General features: G+C 39.9%; 2 protein-coding genes across 5 annotated transcripts in view; both read right to left on the reverse strand.

Annotated features, from left to right (window-relative positions):
• The window catches only part of ryk (receptor like tyrosine kinase), a 42,114-nt gene extending 39,658 nt beyond the window's left edge, over window positions 1-2,456 (reverse strand). For all 3 annotated transcript variants that reach the window (XM_061030542.1, XM_061030543.1, XM_061030540.1), the window contains exon 1: window positions 1,808-2,456. In XM_061030542.1, coding sequence (XP_060886525.1) covers window positions 1,808-2,024 — 217 coding nt within the window. In that variant the 5' untranslated portion in view covers window positions 2,025-2,456. The remainder of the gene's footprint in view (window positions 1-1,807) is intronic.
• Window positions 2,457-5,250: 2,794 nt separating this feature from the next.
• Window positions 5,251-24,433, reverse strand: part of sned1 (sushi, nidogen and EGF-like domains 1) — a 34,414-nt gene continuing 15,231 nt past the window's right edge. Inside the window, exons 8-32 of one of the 2 annotated variants that reach the window (XM_061030546.1) lie at window positions 23,865-23,978; window positions 23,115-23,162; window positions 22,903-23,010; window positions 21,423-21,515; window positions 20,148-20,282; window positions 19,672-19,791; window positions 19,300-19,416; window positions 17,869-18,012; window positions 17,275-17,448; window positions 16,997-17,110; window positions 16,112-16,225; window positions 15,902-16,015; window positions 15,693-15,809; window positions 15,286-15,573; window positions 14,993-15,176; window positions 14,678-14,790; window positions 13,191-13,469; window positions 12,766-12,907; window positions 12,197-12,279; window positions 11,285-11,383; window positions 10,824-10,940; window positions 6,971-7,058; window positions 6,303-6,382; window positions 6,168-6,189; window positions 5,251-6,039 (exon numbers count right to left, since the gene is read on the reverse strand). In XM_061030546.1, the coding sequence (XP_060886529.1) occupies window positions 6,027-6,039; window positions 6,168-6,189; window positions 6,303-6,382; window positions 6,971-7,058; window positions 10,824-10,940; window positions 11,285-11,383; window positions 12,197-12,279; window positions 12,766-12,907; window positions 13,191-13,469; window positions 14,678-14,790; window positions 14,993-15,176; window positions 15,286-15,573; window positions 15,693-15,809; window positions 15,902-16,015; window positions 16,112-16,225; window positions 16,997-17,110; window positions 17,275-17,448; window positions 17,869-18,012; window positions 19,300-19,416; window positions 19,672-19,791; window positions 20,148-20,282; window positions 21,423-21,515; window positions 22,903-23,010; window positions 23,115-23,162; window positions 23,865-23,978 (3,020 nt within the window). In that variant the 3' untranslated portion in view covers window positions 5,251-6,026. The remainder of the gene's footprint in view (window positions 6,040-6,167; window positions 6,190-6,302; window positions 6,383-6,970; window positions 7,059-10,823; window positions 10,941-11,284; window positions 11,384-12,196; window positions 12,280-12,765; window positions 12,908-13,190; window positions 13,470-14,677; window positions 14,791-14,992; window positions 15,177-15,285; window positions 15,574-15,692; window positions 15,810-15,901; window positions 16,016-16,111; window positions 16,226-16,996; window positions 17,111-17,274; window positions 17,449-17,868; window positions 18,013-19,299; window positions 19,417-19,671; window positions 19,792-20,147; window positions 20,283-21,422; window positions 21,516-22,902; window positions 23,011-23,114; window positions 23,163-23,864; window positions 23,979-24,433) is intronic. The other variant, XM_061030547.1, reaches the window with a different exon arrangement.

Consider the following 24,433-nt stretch of genomic DNA (forward strand, 5'->3'; position numbering starts at 1 on the left):
AAGTCCTTTATTAAATCTGACTGACATTGATCCTTGCTTGTGTTGTTCTTACTCTCTGATATACGTCACTTTGGATAAAAGCGTCTGCTAAGTGAATTGTAGAAATCAGGAGACTGAAAGTCGACTGTATTTATTTTTTAACGTCTGGGACATTAGTTTGACATCTTTTATTTAAATAAACCATAGAAGAATATTTTAATTCATTTCATCTACTGTCACTTGTTGTTTTCTTGTATTGACTTTGGCATGTCAATCTGATCTCTTTAATACATTAGCTTGTCTTTCAGTTTTGGAGTTGTCAGTGTGGACTAGGTAGGCAGCAAATGAATTGCCCTTCTGTGACCAATTCAGTTGAACTGAAAAAGGTGATGTATAAATAAATACACAGTATAAATACACAAAACACACTAGTGACAAGCAACACAAGAAGGACGTTTACGAAAACAGAAAGAGTTTCATAGACACTTTTTAAAAATGCAATACTACAGAGTGAATCTTTATATGGTTAAATTATGGCTTCATATGGCCATGTTGGATCCAAATACCAAACATGGACCAGATCATACTCGTTCTCTGCATCTTTTGAGGCTGTAAAATTAACTCCCAACAATACTGACAACAAAGTGGACCAAACTCGCCCCCCTGTAGTCCACTTCATGTAACCAAACGCTGACACTTGACCACAAACATCCCATATTGTTTTTATTTGAATGTATGGTTTAGTCACTTCCTCCTCTCCACTATTCCTGGTGACACATCAGCATACCACCCAGAGGTGGAAACACAACACAGCTGTGAAGCTGCTTCAAGCTTCAAACAGTTGTCTCTATAAAGCAGTGTTGTACACAAGACGCTTAAGATAAAAAATACAATCTTAAATGGACAGTGAAGTATATTGATATAACACTGACTCAAAGCCTCTACGTCTGTCTTATATGTTTTATTAACAATCATTATCGGGCCCTTTGACACTCCCTCTGCATTTGATGCTGTGATCTTTTGCACTTTTGTCTTGGTTTTGCAAATTCCTGCACAAACTATGTGGATAATATTGATATCTTTTGGTTACTGACTTTCTATTATATATTGTACAACTTCCAATAATCAGACACCTGCCTTCAAAAAACTACAGACAAGGTGGGGAACTTTGATGAAGTTGAACAGGTCAAAAATAGCATGACAAAACTTCTCTGATTATTTTCTTCAATAAACATGAATAGCCTACATGTGACAAATTGTCCCCTGATTGATTCAAGTTCAGTCTTACAATCCACATTCAAAACTGTAGTCAAATGTTATCAAAAGAGTACACATACAACCTCACTCTGTATTCAACAAGTAAATCCCAGCCAGGCTTTCTTCAAATGAACAAAACTACAAAGAGGGTCATTCAGTATTTTTGCTGTAAATGTATTTTATTGTTGTGCTATCTCTTGGGTATTTGCCTGGTTTGTATATTCTGTGTTGTCATGTGTGTGTTTTGTACGATATGGCAATAATAAAAGTTGTTGAACTTCTCCAGTTTAACTCTTAAACTATCGGAAATGCAAAATGTAGTTTAATTCCCATGTTAGGTCCCTGGTCAACAACACTTGTCATAATTGACCTTTTCTAGTTTGAAGCAGTATGGCTGCCGCTTGGACGAAGTAGGAACAAGTGGTAAAACTTCAGAAAAGTTTAGTTCAGTTTGAAATAAAATAAATAAACATGAGAGTGGTTTACTGGCACAGGTTTATCACATCAGATAACTAAGACAGACAGAGAAAGTTTGAGGACAGCAGCTGTCTTTACGTCCAGGCCTTCTTACCTAAAAGCTTCTTCACCTCCTCCACACTCATGTATATGTTGACACTGGGCTGGTTATTGTTGTTGTTGTTGACGCCTGAAGGACTGCTCGGGCTGGCCAGACAACCTGCACCCTCCAGCAGCAGCAGGAAGAAGAAGCCCCCGAGCCTCCACAGCACCGAGTGTGGCCAACCTCGGGACTCAGGCGGGCTGCCAGAGCCGGGAATCAGTCCCAACATAGCAGTGGTCGTCTGGTTGTTCTCCTCGTTGTTCCCTAGTGGGCGAATTCGTTCTCATCCGTATCTAAAGTTAATCCCGAGTGGCAACATTACGAGTAACTTTAGCCTTAACTCCTTCTCGACTAGCTTTGTTTGGGTTTTTTATGTCTTTTCTCGCCAGCCGAGAGAGGCTAAGTTAGCCGGAGCAGGCTAACTTTCGTCGGGTCGTGCTAACTGTTAACCGTCAGATGTTGAACACTAGAGCGATCGTGAGATTTACGACGTTTTCCCGGTATTTAAATCTCACACCGCCACCATGTCGCCGCGTTACAGCCGCGTCTTTAAATGAAGGCGAAGAGGAAAGAAAAGTGTCCCAAAGTAGCAAACTGGCTAATACATCCAGCTCCCTCCCTCCATGGTCTTTCCTCCCGTTGCTTTTTCCTCACTATCTCAGCTTTCACCCGGAGCAGAGAGGAGGAGGAGGGGGGGGGGGGGGGGACTTCAGGACTGGAATGCTGCCTTCAGGTGCTATCGGAAAAATAGACACACCATTGCGAACGAAAAAAAAGGATACAACTAGATTAATTGTATCTCAAGCACCAAGACCAGTGGTGTAGTGGTGGCTGAAGAAGTGGGTGTACTGTTAATTCCCCCCCCAAATGTTTTTTAAGGTGACCCATCCAGCAGAGGAAAAACGACCTTTATTATAAACAGTGACATGTGAGACTATACTCATCATCTTAGGAAATAATTGCAGCAAACTATAGAATATTGTCAATAAATCAATGGTGTTAATCAGAGGAGATTAAGAAGTGGGTATACTCTATGGAGACTGAAAAATAAAGGGGAATACTCTGTATGCCTGCGTATACCCTGAACTACCCCACTGACCAAGACCAAAATATTTGTGACTATGTCTATAATTATCTAATTTACTTATTGTTAATATGATTTTTTACGCTTAAGTTCTAACTTAGTGACCAATTAATGTACCCCATTAGTAGTGCCATACCCTATTTGAATTATACAGCCTACTGTACATTTGTAAGTTTATTTATTTATCCGTCCATTCATTCATATTTTGTTTATTTTTTAACTTCAACTCAATTATTCTTCTGGAGGAAGTTAGATCTACAGCCGTCATCAAGACACAACAGATACATAAAGAAAAACAATCAGAAACACAAATCTTCCTTCACAAATCATATCAAATGAACTATATACAAAGGCCCTGCTGAAATACTCAATTACAATCCTCTCAATGTTAGATTTTCATAATAGGTTCATTTTATTATTTCGTTTAGTTAGTCAGTTGTTTTTTCATTATAGATTCAAATTGAATAATATTAGAGCAGCATATAGCCGATCATTATGCAAAGAATTTCACAGTCTCGTACTGAAATAATACACATTTGTCTTAATGCAGTACGAGTATATGGATTATGACATAACATTTCTGTCAATATAAATTCTGATTAGCCTCACCAGATTCCCAGTGCACTTCCAAAGTAAGCACTGCAGATGACAGCAGGAACAGTACGTACAAGACGAGACATTCCCAGGTTCAGTGAAGGCAGCATAAAAACCGCAAATCTGGGGAGCAAGTGGGATACAAATGAAGCCCCGCACTGCAGTGTTCAATGGGGTAGTCATTTTTTAAGTGCAAACTGCAGTCTCTGTTAAATCATACCGACGTAGAAGAGCTTATCAGTGCCCAGGCAGGACAAAATATTTGCTTTAAAACTAAAGGAAGGCCTACTCTCTGTCACTGTGTGCGTTTAGTTTGTGTTGGTTTCATGGGTCAGGTCAGTGGTCGTCAATCATTGGCCTTAAGTGAAGTAATGAGTTGGAGTTAAAGGGCAACTACCCTGCTCATTACCCAGGGTTTAATTTGGTCTTTTTCACAACAGAAATAAACAGTTTATCACCACACAAACAATAATCCCTAGATTGCAACAGCATGTTGAAAGCATGAATTCACATACTTCCTTAAGCAAAACTATTTTTCACATGTAGGAGAGGCTACACCAGGGGTTCCCAAACTGTGCTATGCCAAGGACCCCATATAGTGTTAGCCTCTGGCAGAGATCCCTTTCATGCCAAATTTGGTTGGTTCAGTACAATGGCAAATGGCAAAAATTAAACCAACAACTTGTAAATATACAGTATTTCATTTTTTTAAATTAGAAATTAGAAATCTTGATTCTCATATTATTTCTGTCATATCAATAATCAAACTAAAAGTAACCTTAAACATACATATAGTATGTACGAGCATTATTCTATCTTTATATTCTTTCATTATATTTAGTGTGTCCTCCTTCAGTTTTAAACATCCTTTGTCACTTCCACTTTCTGATCAGTGTTACTCAGTGGCTGCTCGATTCTGATTAGAGTGTTGTGTGTTATTTTATTTTCAATTTAAATATTGGCGTAGACAAAGAACACAGATTTGTATTATTCAGTTATTAATAACCCTAAAAAAGACATTAAAATATTAAAATGCTATCGTCACTAATGGGGTTATCAGTGGATTTTCCACACTCCACTTTGAAAAACACTGGGCTGCACCAGGATGAGAATAACATCAACTACTTCTAGGTTATTTTGCAAAACATTTTCAAACCATTCAATTACCCCCTTCTGCTTATTCACAAAGTCTATATGTATTTGTTTTCCCCCATAGATCTTTGTTTCATAGTGAATTTGAATCCTGAGTATAGCAGAGGTGTAAAGTCAGTCTGGTGACGCTTATGAAGATTTGTAACAGTCATTTGTTTGACTTTCTCAGTAGACTGTGCTGGTTAGGAATTTATGACATGTAGAGCTGGGATCTCAGGATTTTTGAGAAATTCAATTATGGTCACTTGGTTGGATCAATATGATCACTGAAAGTCAAGAGCTCCATCCTGCCCACTCTGTTCTCTTTTTGTGTGAAAATACATGACCTAATATACCTTAATTGTGATAAAGTGAGAGCTACACCTCTCTATCACACAGTTTCTATTCATATTATTTATTAGGGTTTGTTAAAATAATAATGTCCCCTTACTTCAAGATTTTCTCTATATTTAGCTATTGTATATTCAAACAGACCAAAGTCCTATGCCAATTAATCACTTAAAGTGGTGACCATTGAAGTGGTTTCTGTGTTGCATGTATGTAAAAAAAACTTGTGAATACAGTAAGGCCTTTCTCATATTTTCAATGATGTCAATATCAACTCAAAAAAACCCAAGAAACAGGAAACATTTTAACATTTTTATTATTAAAATATTCACCTACAAAATGGCCTATAAACACTATTTACAGAGGAGTGAGCTGCAGTGAAGCCTGCTAAGACAGAGAAAGATATTTATACTCAGACAACACTGTGCACCATTGTCAGAGGAAGAGATGAATTTAGGTGGTGTGGAGAAAACAAACGTTTCCCATCGTCTCTATCAGTAAATCATGGGGGCTGGTATAAGAAAAACTCTACAGTTATTTCCCTGAGGGACAAACCTGCAGTTGAATCACAAAAAAGAAACCTCTCCTAATGTGTCAGCACGGACATGTATCTGAGGTATATCAGTCATCAAACATCACAAATGATCAACGATTCGGGACACTTTTCATTTGATTGATTTAAGTACTCTCATGAAGCACGCAGCCACACACACACACACACACACACACACACGCGCACACACACACACACACACACGCACACACACACATACACACACACACACACACGCGCGCACACACACACACACACACACACGCACACACACACATACACACACACACACACACACACACACACACACACACACACGCACGCACACACACACACACACACACACACACACACACACACAGCTCTCAGGAATGAACAAATACAACCTTATTTTCCGATGTTTCTAAAATGTTACAGTGGGCTCTGACAGCACAAACATCGCCATAATCAGTCACTTCAAGTAGATTATAAACGCCAAAAATTGAAGTTAGGATTTTCACATGACAGTGACGACAGTCCTGTCATCCAAGTGCTCTAGAAAAAGAAGAAAATATTTATTATCAGTAGAAAGCATGTGATCCTCTGCAGTATCAGTGGATGATCACACATGAATTTCACCGCAACAAAAATATGATTTTATGGATAAAAGACAAAAACTTTACTGTTGTCTGTTTGTTCTTCTCTCTGTTGAGAAAGCAAATATCAGCACGTCAAAAGAATTGCATTTTACTTGTGACATTTTACTAGTGACATTTTACTCTTCAAAACTGTTCAGATTTATTTTTGTCTAAACTCACTCTGATTTCTTTGGGGAAGCACCGTTTCACAAATCTCTCGATAACAAACATCCTGCTGTACTTTATACGTCCTTTTGTATCTGCAGAGCACAAAACAAACTCATGGATTTGATCAGGTTATTCATCATACACATGTTCAGGATGAGTATAATGTATGGAAAGGCTAGAAGCAGGAGTTCCATGCCTGATAAAACTAGAGCTCGACCGATTAATTGGCCGGCCGATAATATCAGCCAATATTAGCATATCCAGTGACTTTCAGTATCAACTTACTTTATCGCAGATATTACTAGATTTATTTACAAGTCAAATAGAATTTCATTTGAGTTTCATTATATTAAACTAGCAGTTCTCTTTCTGGCTGTCACCAGCAGAGTGTGCTTTATGGATTACTTCAAGCATCATCACTCCAGAGTGTCAGACGGTGATGCACATGTGCAGTTACTTTCAAGTTGGGTGACCATCTTGTCTTCATTATCTTTTCCACAAGTGTTTGATAACTGCTTTTGAGGGATTAATGCAATAAATGTGTGTGTCTATATCTTTCTATCTCTACAGATCCAACATAAATCGAAAGATATCGGCCAATATATCGGTATTGGATGTTTTTCTCCCCAACATGGATATCGGTGAATCTCATATCGGTCGGGCACTAGATAAAAACTTACAGGTAGTGGCAGACTCCGCCCTCCCAGACGGGCACACTCTTGGTCTCAGAGTACAGGCGGGTACAAGGGTGCGGCACTCTCTGGCACACTGTAAAAAGGGGGTCACAAGACATGATGAATGAATGTTTTAAGTTTTGTCAGGGAGGAAAAAAAGTCTGCAGGAAGGTTTAGGAGTCATGTGGGATGGAGCTGCTCTCTGGCTGATGGATGGTTTTAGGAAAGGAATGTTTAAACAATCTGTCGCTGGATGTTTAGGTGAAGAAAAGGACTCGAGAGGGACCAGGGGATGTCCAGTGTCTGCTCATGCACGGCTTCATCAACGTGTGACTGCAACGGACCTCAAACTGATGGTTTTATAGTTTCACTTGATTTAATATAAAGTATTTTTAACTAGTAATAAGAGGAGAAAAACTTGAATAACTTTGGTACGCTAAGACTCAACCGCTTCAAAGACGACTTGAATCAGATTCTTAACTTTTACTGTAAATGTCTTTGATAATTTATTTTTCTCTTTGGAACTGTTACAATTTCTTAGATAAGTTAAACAACAATTATATGTTCATAATTTTATATGGCAGACACATGTTCAAGTAAAAAAGTCATCTGATGTTAAAAACAATGATTATTAAAGATAAATAATCAGTATATATATAAATGTTATTGCAGATGTTTTTAAATTCAGTATTGGAGTTTTTTTTCCTTCTTCTGGTGCAAAATAAATGTAAATTTCTGTTTTATTTGAATCTTGTTTTTGCACAAATAGAGATCTTAAGAACTATACACATATGATCTATTAAGGTGATCATTTTCTCACGGCATAATGTGATTTAAAAAATCATGCTAGTCAGCATCCGTGCACACCACATCTGCATTTTCTTTTCCTGCAACTTCATTTTGTTTTTGTTTGTTTCCTTTTTCTCAAAGGAACTGCAACATCTACAACTGTGTTCAAATATCTAAACATCTTGATGGAAGAGGAGTCTCTTGATGAGTTAGGGAGAATATACAGTAAACTGCCCATTGTTGTGTAAATGAGGGCGACACCTGCAAGCTAGTTCAGGGAGTCAACTCGAGCTGCACTGATATCACACTTGACATGCCTCATTCTCAACAATCACCTGACAACACTTCCTTCTAATTAGCTCTCTATTTAAGCTACAAGATTTCCGGTCTCTCCCTCTGCTCTTTCATTACCAGCTCTGACCTGCACCAGTACTGCACTCTGCACTCAGCCCCACCACCACCCCAGCATCCACCTGTAGGCTCCCACTGGGGGGGGGGAGGGGGGTTATGATGTCATCCCATCGCTCATCGTGTCCTGGTGCAGTTTAAACTGTTTTTGTTGTTATAACTTGAACCCAAATTTGTGATTTTTTTTTTTACGTCATCCAAAGAACCCTTTCACAGGCACACTTACTTTATGATCTTTTCAGGCTATTCAAGCCGAAATGAAATTCAGAACTGGGCTGAAGATTTGCCTGTGAGTAACAGCAAAGACGTAGACATAGAGATAGAGTAAAATCAGAACAAAGAAGTATGCTGTCTACAGATAATAAACTGCTGCTGCCTCATTCAACCTCCACAGCATTGAAAAGAAACACTGAGCTATAAAAGTCACGCTGGCTGTTTTTGAAAAAAAAAAGAAGAAGAAAAGAAGTGCAGTGCAAATAATATAGAGCTTTGTGTCTTTCTTTGACAGTGTATTCATGCTCTACGTTCATGCCCCTAAGCCTAAGAGTTAACCAAGCCTTTCAGAAGGGTCAACTGTCAGCAGAGCATGTTTCCTGCTCCTAAAGATCCCGGGGTCTAAACATAGCTCAGTGCTCTATGTCAGCATACATGATGACATGCAAATCTAACACAGATTCTGCTGTAAATTCACACCATGTGAGACTACAGATTCACAAAGAGTGAGCAGAGGTACAGCCCCTGGGAACACGTCGACAGAGTGTAAATCCTGCACTGACACTGAAGACAGTCAGAGAGTCTATGAGTGGACATCTTTCACCAAAAGCACGTTGGAGGGGCCAGAATACAGTAACACTGATCTGACTCTGCATGGATATCAGTTGAATTAACACTGTTTAAAGTAAAATAGTAAAAAGATAGTAGCCTACTGTCCTTATTTCCACATTAAATTAAACTAAATTTCTATTTGTTATCCTGTTCAGGGTTAGGAGAGACCTGATCTGACCCTGGTTAGCATTTATAGAGTTAGCTGTCTGACACTTTGTTCAACCTTTTGAGACACTGAGAACATGCAAACCCTACACAGAAACACAAGACCCTCAGGCTACGACATCACAGTTGAGTCACATTTAGATAGACTTTACATATGATGTGAGTTATTCTGTTGCTTTGTGTACAACAAGTTTAGATCCATGAGTTTTTTATTTTTGCCTGCTAAAGATTTTATTTTTGAGACAGTAGTGAGCACATTTGGAATAGAGGATGGCTACAACCTCAGACATAATCAACTTTTTTTCATGTATTAATGTGAATGGGACCATAATGAAAAAGAAAAATGATAACATACTGATACTGGATAAAAGAAGACTTCAACTTGACTGAGACCATAAATGACTTGTGTTTGCTGAGGTAATGATTCAAATGAGAAGTACGACCATTTCTAGTAGACTAACATACAACTGTACCTCTTTTTGAAACTATTGGAGTTGACTCTCAGACCATGAAATCACTTGTATTGGCTTTACCTTTGTAACCTCTGTTCACTTCAGTCCACACAAAAACACTCTTCAGTTGTAATACAGTTTGTAAAGGTTTTTTTTAGCAGCTCTAGAAGCATGGCTTTAGGGATATATGCCATTTATTTTGGCTAGTTCAGGACTTTGACTTTGAAATGAAAAGTGGTTGAGGTCTGAAATACCCCAAATGTGTCAGACAATCAGTCCTCCTACAGATGAATTACTATTATTATTATTATTATTTATCCCTTTAGTGACTTCAGCTCTACAGTAAATGTTTGTTTATTCCAGTCTAAGTAGAAACTAGTGACATCCCCATTGGGACTTTGTGTCTAGAGCTAATTAGCATATTTTAGCATTCTTACACCCTGAACTACTTTTTATTTAAATTTCTGCTTTTCATTTAACAGGTTATAACAAAGGGGCAGGGGGTCTAATTCTCTAGAGAGACCTGGTCCAGCCAAAAGCAGCAGAACAAAGCAGAGTTACAGACACACGTGACATTCAGTGAAGAGACACAGTGCAGCATGAATCATACTTCAGACGTGAAGTGCAAAAGTGTTGAGACTCAGATTACAAATGCTATATACAGGAAGAAAAGCCCATTGACACCCCCCCCCCCCCCCCCCCCCCCCCCCCACCCGCAGTTGTAAAAGTAGTTTTAACATGCCCTGGGGGAATCTTGTCTAAAAATGGTAAACATTATATTTGCATACATCTGCATGTGAGAATTGCCCTTGCAGAGCTGTGAGCACCAGCATGCCTGAGTAGAGACCTCACAGAACTGCAACAGGACTTCACACTCTACAGCTTATTAAATATAATATTAGGGATTCAAAGAAAACATTTCCATGAGGGAACCCTGCTTCTCCCCTAATGCCGGATGAGATAATCTAAAGGACCCTAAAAGTGCCACCAAAAAGGACAGGCAGATATAAATAGCGAATGGTTTGATGTTACTGGTTTCACTGGGCAACTTTTAGATCAGGTGTTCAATCTTCCCTGAGAAAGAATGTGTTCAAAATCATTTCCTGGTGTCCTGAATATTTGACAACCCAACACACTTCCCCTTTTCCATAAAATAGCATACTTTCACTGAGCCTTCCCGCTGGAGTGTGTATGTGTGTCGAGGAAGCACATAAACTTACACAGTTCACACTGTCTGCCCTTGAACCCTGCGGCGCAGTCGCAGATGAAGGCGTCGCCTCCGTTCACACATGTTCCCCCGTTCTGGCACTGCAGACTGCGGCAGTCCTGTGGCAACTCTAAAGCACAACAGCTGCCGTCAACATCCACAGTGCAGAATGAGCGTGGGTGTCGGGTTTCAGGACCACTACTCCACATTGCCCACAGCTGATAGCATGTGTTGATAGCCACTGGCTCTGAAACCACTTCCTTTTTCTTCTCACCACTCTGCTTTCCTCAAAGGTACTTCTTTGTCTTGCAAGAGCAGCATCCTCATTTACATTTCAATCAAAATACTTGACTAACACATGTGACAATGACAATAAATTACACGTATAAAGACGAGGAAGCAGCCTAGTCGCTTTGATGAGGAATGTATCTCATGTTAGTACAAAACATGAACAGATGCAGCAAAAACGCTTACCAGGTTTTGTTCTTGAACCTTCTTCTTGAATCTCAAGTGCGAGGCTGATTTTATTTGTAGTTTCTTCCATCTTCTCTAGTTTAACCGGCGGGTCAGGTTCTACATGGCAAAACAGGAACCGAGCAAGAATCAGCATAAAAAGACAGAATAGATGACAAACTGCAGGGAGACTACAGCTAAAGATAGAAAACATGGAAAATAACTGAGACACTTGGAAGGTACATCTGTAGTTTACATTTATCAGCCTCAAACAAAGAACTACAAAGTTTGACAAAAGGTCATAATTATACAGCGGTATAATAGATAAAATATAAAATATGCAAACTTTTTTTCTGTTTAGTCTCTAAGCTACAGTATAAACCTTCAGCTCGGGATGCACAGGGCCGAGAAAGTGAATATTCATCATCACATGAAATATGAGAGAAAAAGGGTTCTTTTCTAACAGTGTTTGTTTTCTCACATCGTGGTTCAACAAAAGCTTCTAAATGAAGCTAACATTTGTCAGATAGATTGGGGTCTGTGTATGTGATAGATGAGAGTCAGGTTTACATTAGAGGAGCAGCTATATGTCATCCAGACAGCCTATGGTTGGGACCATATGGTTACAAGACCATCGCTTAAGCTGTTCCTTCTGCATCAAGAAAAGCAGTCGTCTTTGTTTGGACGTTCTGAGTCCAATCTGACCAGTTTCAGTATATTAGTGTAGGAGATTTGTAGTTTAATAGATGTCAGAGGGTGTTATATGTCCTGCTAAACGTATCTGAGTTTAGAAACAGGATACATTACTTTATTGGGAAATTATGTCAAATTAAGTCATGACTTTTTGTGTCATAACACGACAAATGTGTAGAGGATTGTCAAACAGAGTTGTAGAACTGATCTTCCATGAAGTTAAGTCGTTTCTTTACTTACTGGTACGATGTCGAATGGCTTTTCGAGGGAGGTGAGTGAACCTGGCTGTTATTTTCCCCCTTCTATCAATGAGTTCTGTGTATCTGCAACACAGAAATCAGAGCTCACCATGTGGCATCAACAGTTTAAATACCAGATGATAATAAGTATAACCGTTTTCTGCACAAAATAAAACAATACACATTATTATCCTGATGATTATCAAAGCATGCTTAATGCTCTGAATGAACAAAACAACACACTGCAACATACTTTATTGAAGAAATAGATAGAGCATATATAAATATTTGTGTTACATCATAGACACAGGGTGCATTTCTATTTGACTGGGTAACCACGTAGAAGAATCCAACGTTTTTCTAAAGTTATAATAAATGTAAGTTTTCATGCATAAGTAAAAGATTAATAAACAAATAACAAAATCATATTAGGATTAAATGGAAGTAAAGAGATGTTCACACCTATTTAGATAATGGAAATTCACAACTTATCTTAAGTATAATGCAATCAAATTCGACATTGTCCCATCCATCTTTGAGTGCTTATAGTCATCTGGACTCTGTGTGTACCTGTGCAGTTCCTCTGAGTTCTCCGTTTCTGCTGTACCCCCCAGGTCCTGAGGCTGAGATGGGGTTATCGTTCGTCCGACCTGAGTTCCCTGTCCGGTTAACGTCGGCCTCTCTCTCCTCCCCGATCTCGCCTCCATCGGCACTGAGTCAAAAAGAATGTAAACAGAAATTCAATGATTTGTTTACACATTAATTTTGATAGATTTGAAGCAAAATTCTAAAGTTGTCTTCACAGTTTGTTGCATCTAAAAAAAAAGTATATTCTTGTTCAGTGATTCATTAAGCTAAATAGCTTAGCATGGTCTCAACACTGACAACACAAGGGTGACAGTTTTGACAGTAACCATCCATGTTTAAAAGAAGTGCAACAATGTGTTAAATGAAAGCATGATAAGAAACTCATTTCCCCAAACACAGGCACTCACAGGTAGTGAAGGCTAAGTGTTGAGGTTTGCTGTGGAGCTGTTCCTGTCCTGTGTTTTTGACAGATGTTAGAGCCACATAATAGTGCTGTCCTGGCGTCAGTTCTCGCAGAGTGTATGATCCTAACTTCCCGTTGGGCAGGAAGCGACTCCTGGTATTCAACCCTCGGGTCACGTTGACCACAAAGCCGTCTGGGATGCTTCTCGGGTGGCGGCTCCAGGTGATCAGTGCAGAGTTAGTGGTCACATGTGACAGGGAGAGGTTCTGTGGGGGAAGAGGCCCTGAGGGACAAATACATGTACATGGTCACATTGTTACACGAGGAGAATCATAAAGTATTCGTTTTCTACTCATCACTTAAATAACTTGTTTTAAGTTATTTGCATTGATTGATTTATTCACAGAACTGAGTAAGACAATTATCACTTTGACCTGAAAATACTGTCACTTTTCAAATACTCTAACTCTTATGACGTAAAAAACAAAGATGTGGCACACTCAGGCCTCAAGAGAAACTACTTACATAATCAACAGAGGAAAGAGAAAACAAAAGGAACCCACACATTTAATCAGACATTTTGACAAAAACTTAGCTTTTCTTTTTTAAGATTTTTTAATTTATTTTTTTAACTTTATTTAGAGACAGGACAGTGAAAAGAGTCAGAAATCAGGGAGAGAGAGAGAGTGGGGAAAGGAGCCACATTTTGGATTCGAACCCGGGTCGCCCGCTTGGAGGACGATAGCCTAAGTATATGGGGTAGGTGCACTAACCACTATGCTAACTGCGCCCCAGTTTTTGCTTTTTAAATGCGATTTGAATGAGATGACCTTACATAATACCAAGATTTAGTCTAGAGGTTGAATTAAACATGTTATTATAAAGTAAAAGATAAAGTCTTTTTACATATGATTGCAGTTGTTTATGAATGCATGAATGTACACTTAAAACCATTATTTCACTGTATATGTGATTATATTTAATGTACTGTACATGTGTCAGCATTTAGCCTTCACTGACTGTTTGTTCATATGTGTATGTTTATAAGGGATGACATTAAAGTAGAGACATAAAGTAAAGATAAGACAGACTCATCCAGCCACACAGTCACTGAACATTGAGTTAGTGTTACTCCTTGTCTTTTTAATTTGCAAACTATTCTTTAAAAATTCCCTGACAGTAATAGTTCTGTTCTTAAATAGCTTTAATAATTTATTTTCTACTTCTGGGTTCATTGTTTTGTATCACAACACCAGTAAAAATCCTGGTATGCGTTAACCTACTAAGCAATAACCTGATGCTTGCTTACTTGCTGAAGCATTCTTAAGATTAAGATTAAGATTAAGATTAAGATTAAGATTAACCTTTATTGAGCCCCGCAAGGGGAAATTTCAGTTTTTACACTCTGTAGTCATGCAACACATCATTTTAATAACGTTATAAATTTGATGTTACACATGATCTGCTGCTGCTGCTGCTGATGTGACCTACTTGTCCAGAATTGCAGTGGTCCAGCTGAGAGACTGGTGGAGGGAAACTCATCAGGTCTGATTCCACTTTGAGTCACTACGTCCACGGTGTACATCTGACCAGGGTGCAATGAACTGTGAAACAGAAAGAGTTACACCAAAGCAGTGAAGCACGACTCTATCATCTGAGAAAAAGTCATGAAATAGTGACATCTAGTGGTCGCAGTTATATCACCAGAACATTGTAAATTGCAGCATCTCAACAGCACCATTTAGTGGACACATAGGTTGCTGCAGGTGTCAACAACATTATTCTCAGTGTAGTGCAGAACCTGACCTGAAGGTGTGCTCGGTGGTGCTTGTGTTGAGCACAGCAGTGCGAGCCTCACTCCCATCTGAAGGCAACAAAGACACATGCACCCTGCTGACTTCTTCATGACCAGCTGCCTGAAGCAGCCAGCTCAGCCACACCTGAGAGGAGGACACATTCAGCACCTGCAGCTGCTCCACCCGCGGAGGTCCTGACACAGAAAACACATGACACAGCATTCAAACACAAATGAACATACTAAGAGAAACAATTTCCACGAGTGTCTCTCTTAACTACTGCAGCATCAGAGAGTTTCATACTTGTGCGTATCAATGCGGTGGCCGGCTGGCTGATGTCGTTGCTGTTGGTGTTGCGCTTGGTGGAAAAGGTGGAGATGTTGTAGAGCAGGCCGGGCACAAGCCCTCGCATGACGTGTGTGGTCTTCTGTACGTCCAGAGAGTCAGAGTTGCGACTGCTCCAGCCGAGAGGGCCGTAAGTGACAACAAACCCGCTGATCTGACTGTGAGAGGGGTCTGGCTCGTCCCAGCGCAGCTCCACCTCGCTCTCCTCCACACGCAGCACATGGAGACCAGAGGGAGGCAACAGGTCTGGGAACAGTGGCAACCTTACATGTCTAATCCGTACATTGAATAAAGAGAGTTGTATTTGATATAAAGATGATGGGAGGACAAATGACAAGCTGACAGAGCTGATCACTGACTCTTACCTTTCTCACAGTCTTTGCCCGTGTGTCCCACTCTGCAAACACAGTTGTAGTTCCCTCTCCTGTCACTCCTGCACACGCCACGGTTTCCACAAGGCTGCAGCACACAAGGATTCTCCACTAGAGGGGGACAAAGACAAGCAGTTAGAGAGATATGATTGGCGCGCACGTTTTATGAATAAGCTTGAGAGGCAAGAGATAGTGAGACTTACACATCTGGCACTGGTCTCCGAAGAAACCATCTTTACACACACACACATAGTTCCGTCTGTAACCGCGACACACACCTCCATTTAGACAGGGATCTGAATCACACCCGTCCTGCTCTGCACACAGACAAATAGAAGGCAGAGTTCGATGACTGTCCTGTATGAGCTGCATGTTTAAAATGTTTCAAATGTAACTCTGAGTGAAAACTTTACCTGCTTCACAGTTCTGGCCTTTGAATCCTGGAGGACAATGACATACGTAGGTACCCAGCTGGTTCTCACATGTCCCCCCGTGCAGACAGGGCTCTATCAAGCATTCATTAACATCTAAAGAAGATGACGAACACAGTTATACTGAATATGATGTTCATATCTGAGCACTGAAATTCACTTTATACAGTTTGTTCTAACTGATAACTAACATTTGTCAATAACCTGCAGACAAATAATCTCTCTTCCCAAACTCTCTCAAACCACCAAACACTTCACACATGTCTCAGGACAAACTCAGTCGACCAAAGCACTAGCAAAGTGAACACTGTTACACACAGATTTAAAAAACACTAAAAACAGGAAGCACTGCACAAGTGATGATCTTAAATATCTGAAAGATTTTCTTCAAAGAGTTATAATGACACCTTATTATTTTTAGTAGCTGTACTAAAGAATATGTAATAATGATGAATCATAAATGCAATCGTGTTCTCCTTGATCCTTTTCTTTTAACGCTGAAGTTTTATTTCTGAGACTCTAGGACTTAGTTTTAGGGTTGTAGAATGATTATTATGATTATAATTACTTTATTTTACTTTAAATATTCTGCTAATATCTGATGTTTGTTTCAATATGCTAACAAGATGTTCCTTCGTTCTGTTTGAAATGTGTGTTTTTAAAGAGTGGCAATGCGTTAGCGTTGGATAAATGTTGGCGAAAACATACAATGATTTACAGGCAGTAGAGAAAATAATGAGAGAAAATGAATTTATTGAATGCATTTGTGTGAAATTAAAATTGTTCCTTAAAACTGTGCGAAGAGTTTTGACTTTTACCAATGCCCCTAAACAATGAGTAAACCCTGTAATATTGATCAGTTGTTACCTGTCTGACAGCGCTTTCCACTGAAGCCGTCCTCACACTCACACTTGTAGAATCCCACCTGGTTCCGACACGTACCGCCATTGAGACAAGGTTTTAAAAGGCATTCATTGATCTCTGCATCAATGGGAAATAAAAAACAACAAATGTATAAATAAAAAAGCAACATCAAACTAACCCATTTCAGAGTGTAATCTGTGGTATTAACTGGATTCTTTTTCATTTGGACCTGTCAGTCATTGTTCTTAGTGTGTGTCCATGTGTCTGTGTTTGTTACTGACCCTCACAAACGGGCGGCTGGCTCCAGTCTCCCTGAATGCCACAGATGCTCTGGGTGGCTCTGGGCACAGACATGAAGCCTGGATGGCACACATACACAGCCACAGAGCCTGGTGTTGTCGAGGAGAACTGGACCTCGGCGTGCCTCACTTGCGGAGGTGGCCCACAGCTTGCCTCTGAAACGAACACAAACACATTCATGACGTGAGCGTGGCTGCACGGTAACACCAGATCCCACACAGTGGGGTTTAACAGAGTCTCAGACTGACAGTGTTTTCCATCCTCTTTCTGTTTTTTGCCCTCCTAAATTTACCTCCAGCATGCTCTTAGAGTGTGTAGACATGATTCACATCATCTAATCAGGCCTTACTTTATATATAGCCTTTGCAACCGTTCTATATCTGTAAATGTGGGGCCCTGAGAGTGCAGCAACACGGCTAAGATTATCTACAGATGGAGAGCACATATCGCTACACTTAACAGCTCAGGATATCCCCTTTCTGTGCCAAATCTATTAACGTGAACATCACTCAAACTTCAGTGTCAGGGCAAGATTTGGAAATGATTCTGTGTGTGACTCACTGTGGACTGCTTACCTGTGGAGGTTTGAACTGAGCTTGTGTTGATTTCACAATGCCTGCCGCTGAAGGCCTCAGTGCATTCACATTTGTACTTCCCTATGTAGTGAAAGCATGTCCCCCCGTTCAGACAGGGGCTGGATGCACAGGGGTCCGGCTTACCTGCAGGAACACAAACATAACTAACAATCACTGTGGATAATAATAAGTAGAACTGTATTTATCTAGCACCTTCATGCAGAGCAATAGCCAAACATGCTCTACAAACAGGATTATACAAAATGAATATAAACAGAAAGAAAAATGTTTGATTACAATGTGTTAGAAGATTAAAAACAAAACAGGATAAAATCATGTAATAGACATGAATGATAAAGATCTGACCAATAAAAAAAAGGGTTTTCATTTCAAAGACACACCACAGTTTATAGCCATAAAAACAGAAAGCTTCATCTTACTGAGCAGTTAAAAAGGAAGGTTTTGAAAGATTTGATCGTTCTTGTTGGAACAGGCACTGAAAGGAAGTCTCTAATTAAAGAAGGTGGTAGGTTATCATGAGCTTTATGAATGAAGCTGGCGCAGAGTTCTGAGGGGAAGGTTTATGTGATCTCTTATTTCAAATTAAAGCAAAGTCCTGATTGCAGCACATTGAATTAACTCTAATATCCCTAAAGACATTTAAGAATCTCTGATTAAACAAAAGTTTCAGAAACTCAAGTGGTCTTGTTAATAAAGACTGTACCAGCATATCGCAGAAACGTAAAGATAAAAAGTTAAAAAGTACAGAATGATTAGTTAAAATATTTCAGATCAGTCTTCAACATCTTTCAAATCTGCTATTTGTGTGTCACTTTGACTGCAGTATGATTAACTGGTTGTATTTGATTTCCGTGTCATGCACACAAAGGGCCCTCCCTCATGGGTTTGTAAGACACCAGAAATTCAGGTCTGGATTTTCTGGATGTAACAGTGTGCAGAGGGATCTTTGTCCTTTAGTTAAATTATACTTCACATGGGGGGCACTGGTAGCCTAGTGGTTAGTGGGTGCACCCCATGTGCGGAGGCTAGTCCTCCAAGCAGGCAGCCCAGGCTCAAGCCCGACCCGTGGCTTCTTTCCTGCATGTCGTTGCCCACTCTCTCTCTCCCTCCCCGGTTTCTGAATTTATCCTCTGTCCTACCTCTTAATTAAGGCCCAGAAAAAGCCCCTAAATAAACCTTACAAAAATGTATCCTAGGCGTCTACAGTACACTGTAACTATTCTTTATGAGACAAAATGTTAGTAGTTTTTGTTAGCACCATATATCATTAGACCGTTTGTGTTGCCGGTCTGTGGATTAGATAACTCCTTACGCAGTTCTTCACATGGAATCTTGATGCTTCTGCATTGCACATTTGCATGAATGAAGTTTGTGCTTTGGGTACAAAATGTTAGTGATGTTGGCACTCACCCACTTCACAGTGTTTTCCTGTGAACCTGTAAGGACACACACATCTGTAGCTCCCTGCCTCCTCCTTACAGGAGCCTCCATTACGACAGGGACCAGAAGCACAGGTATTGAGTCTAACTGAAAAGAGACAGAGAGAGGGGAGTCCTTGAAGCACGTACCACTCTTGACTTTTTATTAACACAAAATGAATCTGATCCAGGAAAACAGCTCAAAACGCCATCATAAGCACAAATTATCATAAGCCTTTTAGCTTTGTAATATTTCAAGCAGCATTACGAGTGATGGCATGTTTCCTGGTGTATTAAAGTTTGGTTTAAGCCTGAGCATTAATGCAATAATAATGGCAGCATTCATTTTTTTCAGTTATACTACCTTTTTCACAGTGTTTCCCCCAGTATCCATATTTGCATTCGCAGCTGTAGCCTCCATCCCGCTCGTAGCAGTAGCCCCCATTCAGACACGGAGAGGAGTCGCAGACCGATTGGGGCTGTACTGAAAAACACACAACGAGACTTGACTATGTTCCATTTGCACAAGCAAACATTACACAACTTTAATGATTTTATTCAAGCCTGTGTGCTTGGTCCAGATGTTCTAAAACTCAGATTATTCGTTACTTGATGATTGGATGAAATGCGTTATTACCTCAAGCCATGAATAATTTTGAAATGTCTCCCCACATGTAAATGTAAACTTCAAATGTGACTGTTCCCTTTTGAAAAAAAAAGTGATGGTTGTCCAGACCAGTGTGTTTAAAATGATGTTTGTCACCATGGAAAACGGCTACTCATGCAATGACACATGGCTGCACAGTGACTTGTTGTTGGGTCAGTGCCTGAGTCTCTTACCATATGGGTAGAAGTCTTTATGATCCAGCTCTGATTCACTAGTCTGACAAGTGCACAGGTAGGTTCCTCCGTACTCCAAGCAGGGACCTCCATCAGGACACGGCCTGCTGTTACTGCACGGTGTCTGGGTTACTTCTGAGAGGAAGACAGGTTTATAAATTTTTGGAAAAAGTATCTGCTTTCTACACTTCTGTAATTTTACAACACCAAAAATGATTCCAGATTAGTCAAAACTTAAATCAGACACCTGATTGGAGAAGTACAAACGTATTGTTGCATCAGTAGCCCAGTATTATGTTTGGTGACACTTTATTGATTTCCCAAAATGATATCAAAGTTGAAGTTACTTTCTGCATGCAAAGATCTCATTTATAAAGTCAAAAAGTAATGTCTTTGCTCTGACTACACACAAACATGCCTCTATGATTTTGTATGTTACATTAACTGTGACAAATATGAATTCAGATTCCACTGTCTGGGCTCTGTGATGGCGAGATTCTGCTGCCATGTGACAACGAACGGGACAGGGTATACAGTTCAATATGTGGAGATATATTGCGACACTGTAAGCTATGGAGAAATTTTCATAGAACAAAGAACAAAATGCTTAAAATCAGAGTTTAAAAAAGCTGACTTGGAGCGACGGACAGCGGTTATGTCGCGCCCCTCATGTACAGAGGCTATAGTCTTCGTTGCAGCGTCCATTAGTTCGGTCAGTTATAAATAAAAACTTTGCATGTAGTATATATTTTTAATAAAACAGTATTTTTTATTAAGCCTCAGCGTATCATTATTTTCTTACTACACAACTAAATTCACTTAAGTGTCCTGATACTGATTTGCAATAGCGTACTGATTTTAATAAATAGTTTACATGCAATGATTTGACTTTTTTTCAAGATTCAAGATTAACTTTATTGGGTGATATATTTGTCTTGGGCTCTTCAGCCGTGCTGCAGCCATAACAAATGTATTAGATGGAAAATGTTACTTCCCTCTCTCAGACTGCAACACGCAACAGGTTACAGGGACCAGGATAAGTAGAAATGCAGATCACAGTTATTAATGCAACAATAAAAATAAAAAAATATTTAAAGTTAAGTTCAAAAGTTATGCATGCTATTTTTTTGATTCCCTCAAATTAGACAAAACATAAATAAACTGCTTTGGAACAGTATTGCAGTATTTTGAATTGTTTAATATAAGTTATCATATTATGAGATTCTAGCCAACACACAGCCCTTCTCCTGATAGGATTATACATATCATACCCACCAAACTGACAGTAGAGTCCTGTGTAGCCTGAGGGGCAATCACAGGTCCCATTGTTGTCCACACAGACACCTCCATTCTGGCACAGACACTCCTCTGCAGACACAGGAAGAAAGAGAGAGAGAGAGGGAGAGAGAGAGCGCACGAGTGTGTCAGAGAGAGAGGAGAGTCTGCTCGATCGACTTGAAAGCAAGTCCTTAAATGATGTTACAGTATTGGCCTGAGTGTAAACAAAGACAGAAGGCAGAAATGGTCAACATGTGTACCATATGCTGAGCGTCTTTCATCTGCTTTACTGTAAACTTTGTATTGATTTGCTGTCATTCCTCTTCCTTAATCTCTTCCAACAAAGTTTACAGGATTGGAGGATTACCAGTCAGCATGCTGCACATCCGCTCCATACAAATGCTAAGAATGTTTTTATTTTCCCCTGCTTCCTAATTGCAGCAGTGGATCAAAGGACATGGCCTTTGAAGTCCCGGGAGCTCTGTGGAGGGTATTATTTTTTCTGATGATATGGAGCATATTTTGCGAGCAAAATGTATGGCCCCGAGGGCAATTAATGGATTGTTAATTAGCAAGAGACACTTTTCATTGGCCACCTGTGCAGCCCAGACCCTTTGATCTGAGAGCCTGATTAGGCACTTCTGTGTCCCACTACTTTCTCTTCCTTGGAGGATCGTGCTCCTTTTTCCACTGTGCCTTCCAAGTGAGCCAGGCAGGAAAGTATTTAGAAGATTTAAGAGAGCCTATATAAGCACAGATAGTTATTTCAGCTCAAGGGTGAGAAGTAGCATGCATTTGCATGAGCTCAAATACTATTAAAGACCTTTCATGGGGGAAAGAAAAAACTTGCTACAACTGCTATGAGAGGGTGACACTGACCTCTCATGGGAGCCTGAATTTGCTTTAATTGGCTTAATAGTTATTTGCTAAAACACACATAAAAGGATTCAGTCATAAAACATTAAATAAAATGACTTAAACGCATTTATGAAAGGAAGGAATGAAACATTAGTAGAGGATGATTGCATTTTACATATTTGGTGTTCAAATTGCCCCTTGGTTATGCAAGCAGCAGCTGTGCTTGAACTTCCAGCGAGGTGCAGTGGCCAACTTCCAAAGGAGCAAGTAGCGGTGTGGAAGCATGCATATTTCAACAGCTCTGTCTGAAGAAATGACCTGAATACCAAAGAGCAGCTTTGACTCATAAAGACGCCTTTTCAAGTCTAGACAAAGCACTTCCTCTTGTTGGTAAACTAATAAAAAATGTGCTATAAAACAATTATTCACAACATCAAGCGACCGGTTCCCGTAGTAAACTGGGTGAGGCCGTGTCAGTTTTGATAATTACAATAATCCATCATCACAGCAGCCTCTTCCAGGGGCACAGCTCCAAATTCCTGTGGGATGGCACAGCTCCTCTTTAACTACCTCTGTCTGCTCTCTACCTGCTCAGCTTCCTGCAGTAGGCGAACAATACCTTCACACTTGTCACCGTAGAAGCCCGCAGCACATGTGCAGTTGTAGACTCCAGAGCTGGTGAGTTCACAAATCTGGTGCTTCTTGCAATCTTCTTCCTCACACGGGGCTGCATACAGAAAAACAGGTCAGGCTTCGCTGTAAGGCTCAAACTGTATGTGAAAGGAAAAAAATCTGGCAACGTATCCTTGCGGTAGTCGTGCCTGCTTTTACCTGTTTGGTTTTCTGCCTCAGTTGAGTTGACCTGAATCACGACCAACTCTGCAAGAGGAAAACAAGAATATGTTTTAAAGGTTTAGTTCATGCAAATAACATACAAATATATATATATACTTTACTTCTGCTGGAATTAGCCAAAACCTGTATTGCAAGGATGCTAAGAGTCAGCTTCCCTAAATAAGTTCATGGACTTTTTCTTTCTCTCTTTCTTTCTTTCTTTCTTTCTTTCTTTCTTTCTTTCTTTCTTCCCATGCACCCCTCCCATGAACTTATCTTTTAATAGTCATTTATTAAAGAGGAGAGAGTGGGGTAGACATGCATCAAAGATCTGAGGGCTGGAGTCAAACCTGCAGCAGATGCTCTGAGGGCTGGACCCTCTGTATATAGGGTAGCTGCTCTAGCTACTGAGCTAAACAGGTAACTCAATTAGTTATATACTCCTCTGAGTATACACTTACATGTTGTAGATTTATGCCGTGGTAATATTGCCCTAAATTCTAAGAACAATGAAGAAGCAAAAAGAAGCAGCTCACTTGAACAAAGTTCATAGCCATAAACGCTGGTTTTGATCTCAGAGAGGTATGATTGGATTCCCTTTGTGCTTGTCCCAGTTGGAGGAATTCAACGTTTCAGGAAGCCAAGGCAAAAGTGGGACTAACAGGCTAAAGTATGTCAGCATTTTCTACCAAGAATCATTTTTCCTAACATGCTTTATTGGCAGAATCCGTATTGAGTTACAGTCACCTGTCTCGCAGAGCATTCCAGTGAAGGCAGCCGGACAAATACAGGTGAAGTTGGCCACCTGATCGATGCACTCTCCTCCATTCAGACACGGCTGAGACTCGCATTCGTTTATGTCTGGAGAAGGCACAGAAGACAGTTCCTCAGACGGGAGAAGTTTATCGGCTGTCGATTCAGTTTCACATGATGATTTTTCAATCTTGAACCTTGGAGAAGCAAGAGGCTGTTGTCTGGATTCAGAGCACTGAACTTCCCCTCTTAGAGAATAGAGTTTCATTGAGCAGGTGTCTCGTATTAAAGGCTAATCCTGTCTCATGTAGATACAAGGATTCATGAACTGTGCAGGGCCTGAAAATTCAATTCCCTGTTGGGTTCAGGTTCTATCAACAATCAATCGCTAGACAAATAAGATTATTATAGCAAACAGGTCTGACTGCAGTGAGCTTTCATTGCTACATTGTGTGAAAAGAACGGATGAACTGTTTGCAATTGAATTCAACCGTAACCTCAACTTAGACCCGTTTGTCTTGGTAGACTGGGAAGCTTTGGACAAAAACATCTGCCAAAATGAC

This window comes from Labrus mixtus, chromosome 3 (genome assembly GCF_963584025.1).
Source record: "Labrus mixtus chromosome 3, fLabMix1.1, whole genome shotgun sequence".
Lineage (NCBI taxonomy): Eukaryota > Metazoa > Chordata > Actinopteri > Labriformes > Labridae > Labrus > Labrus mixtus.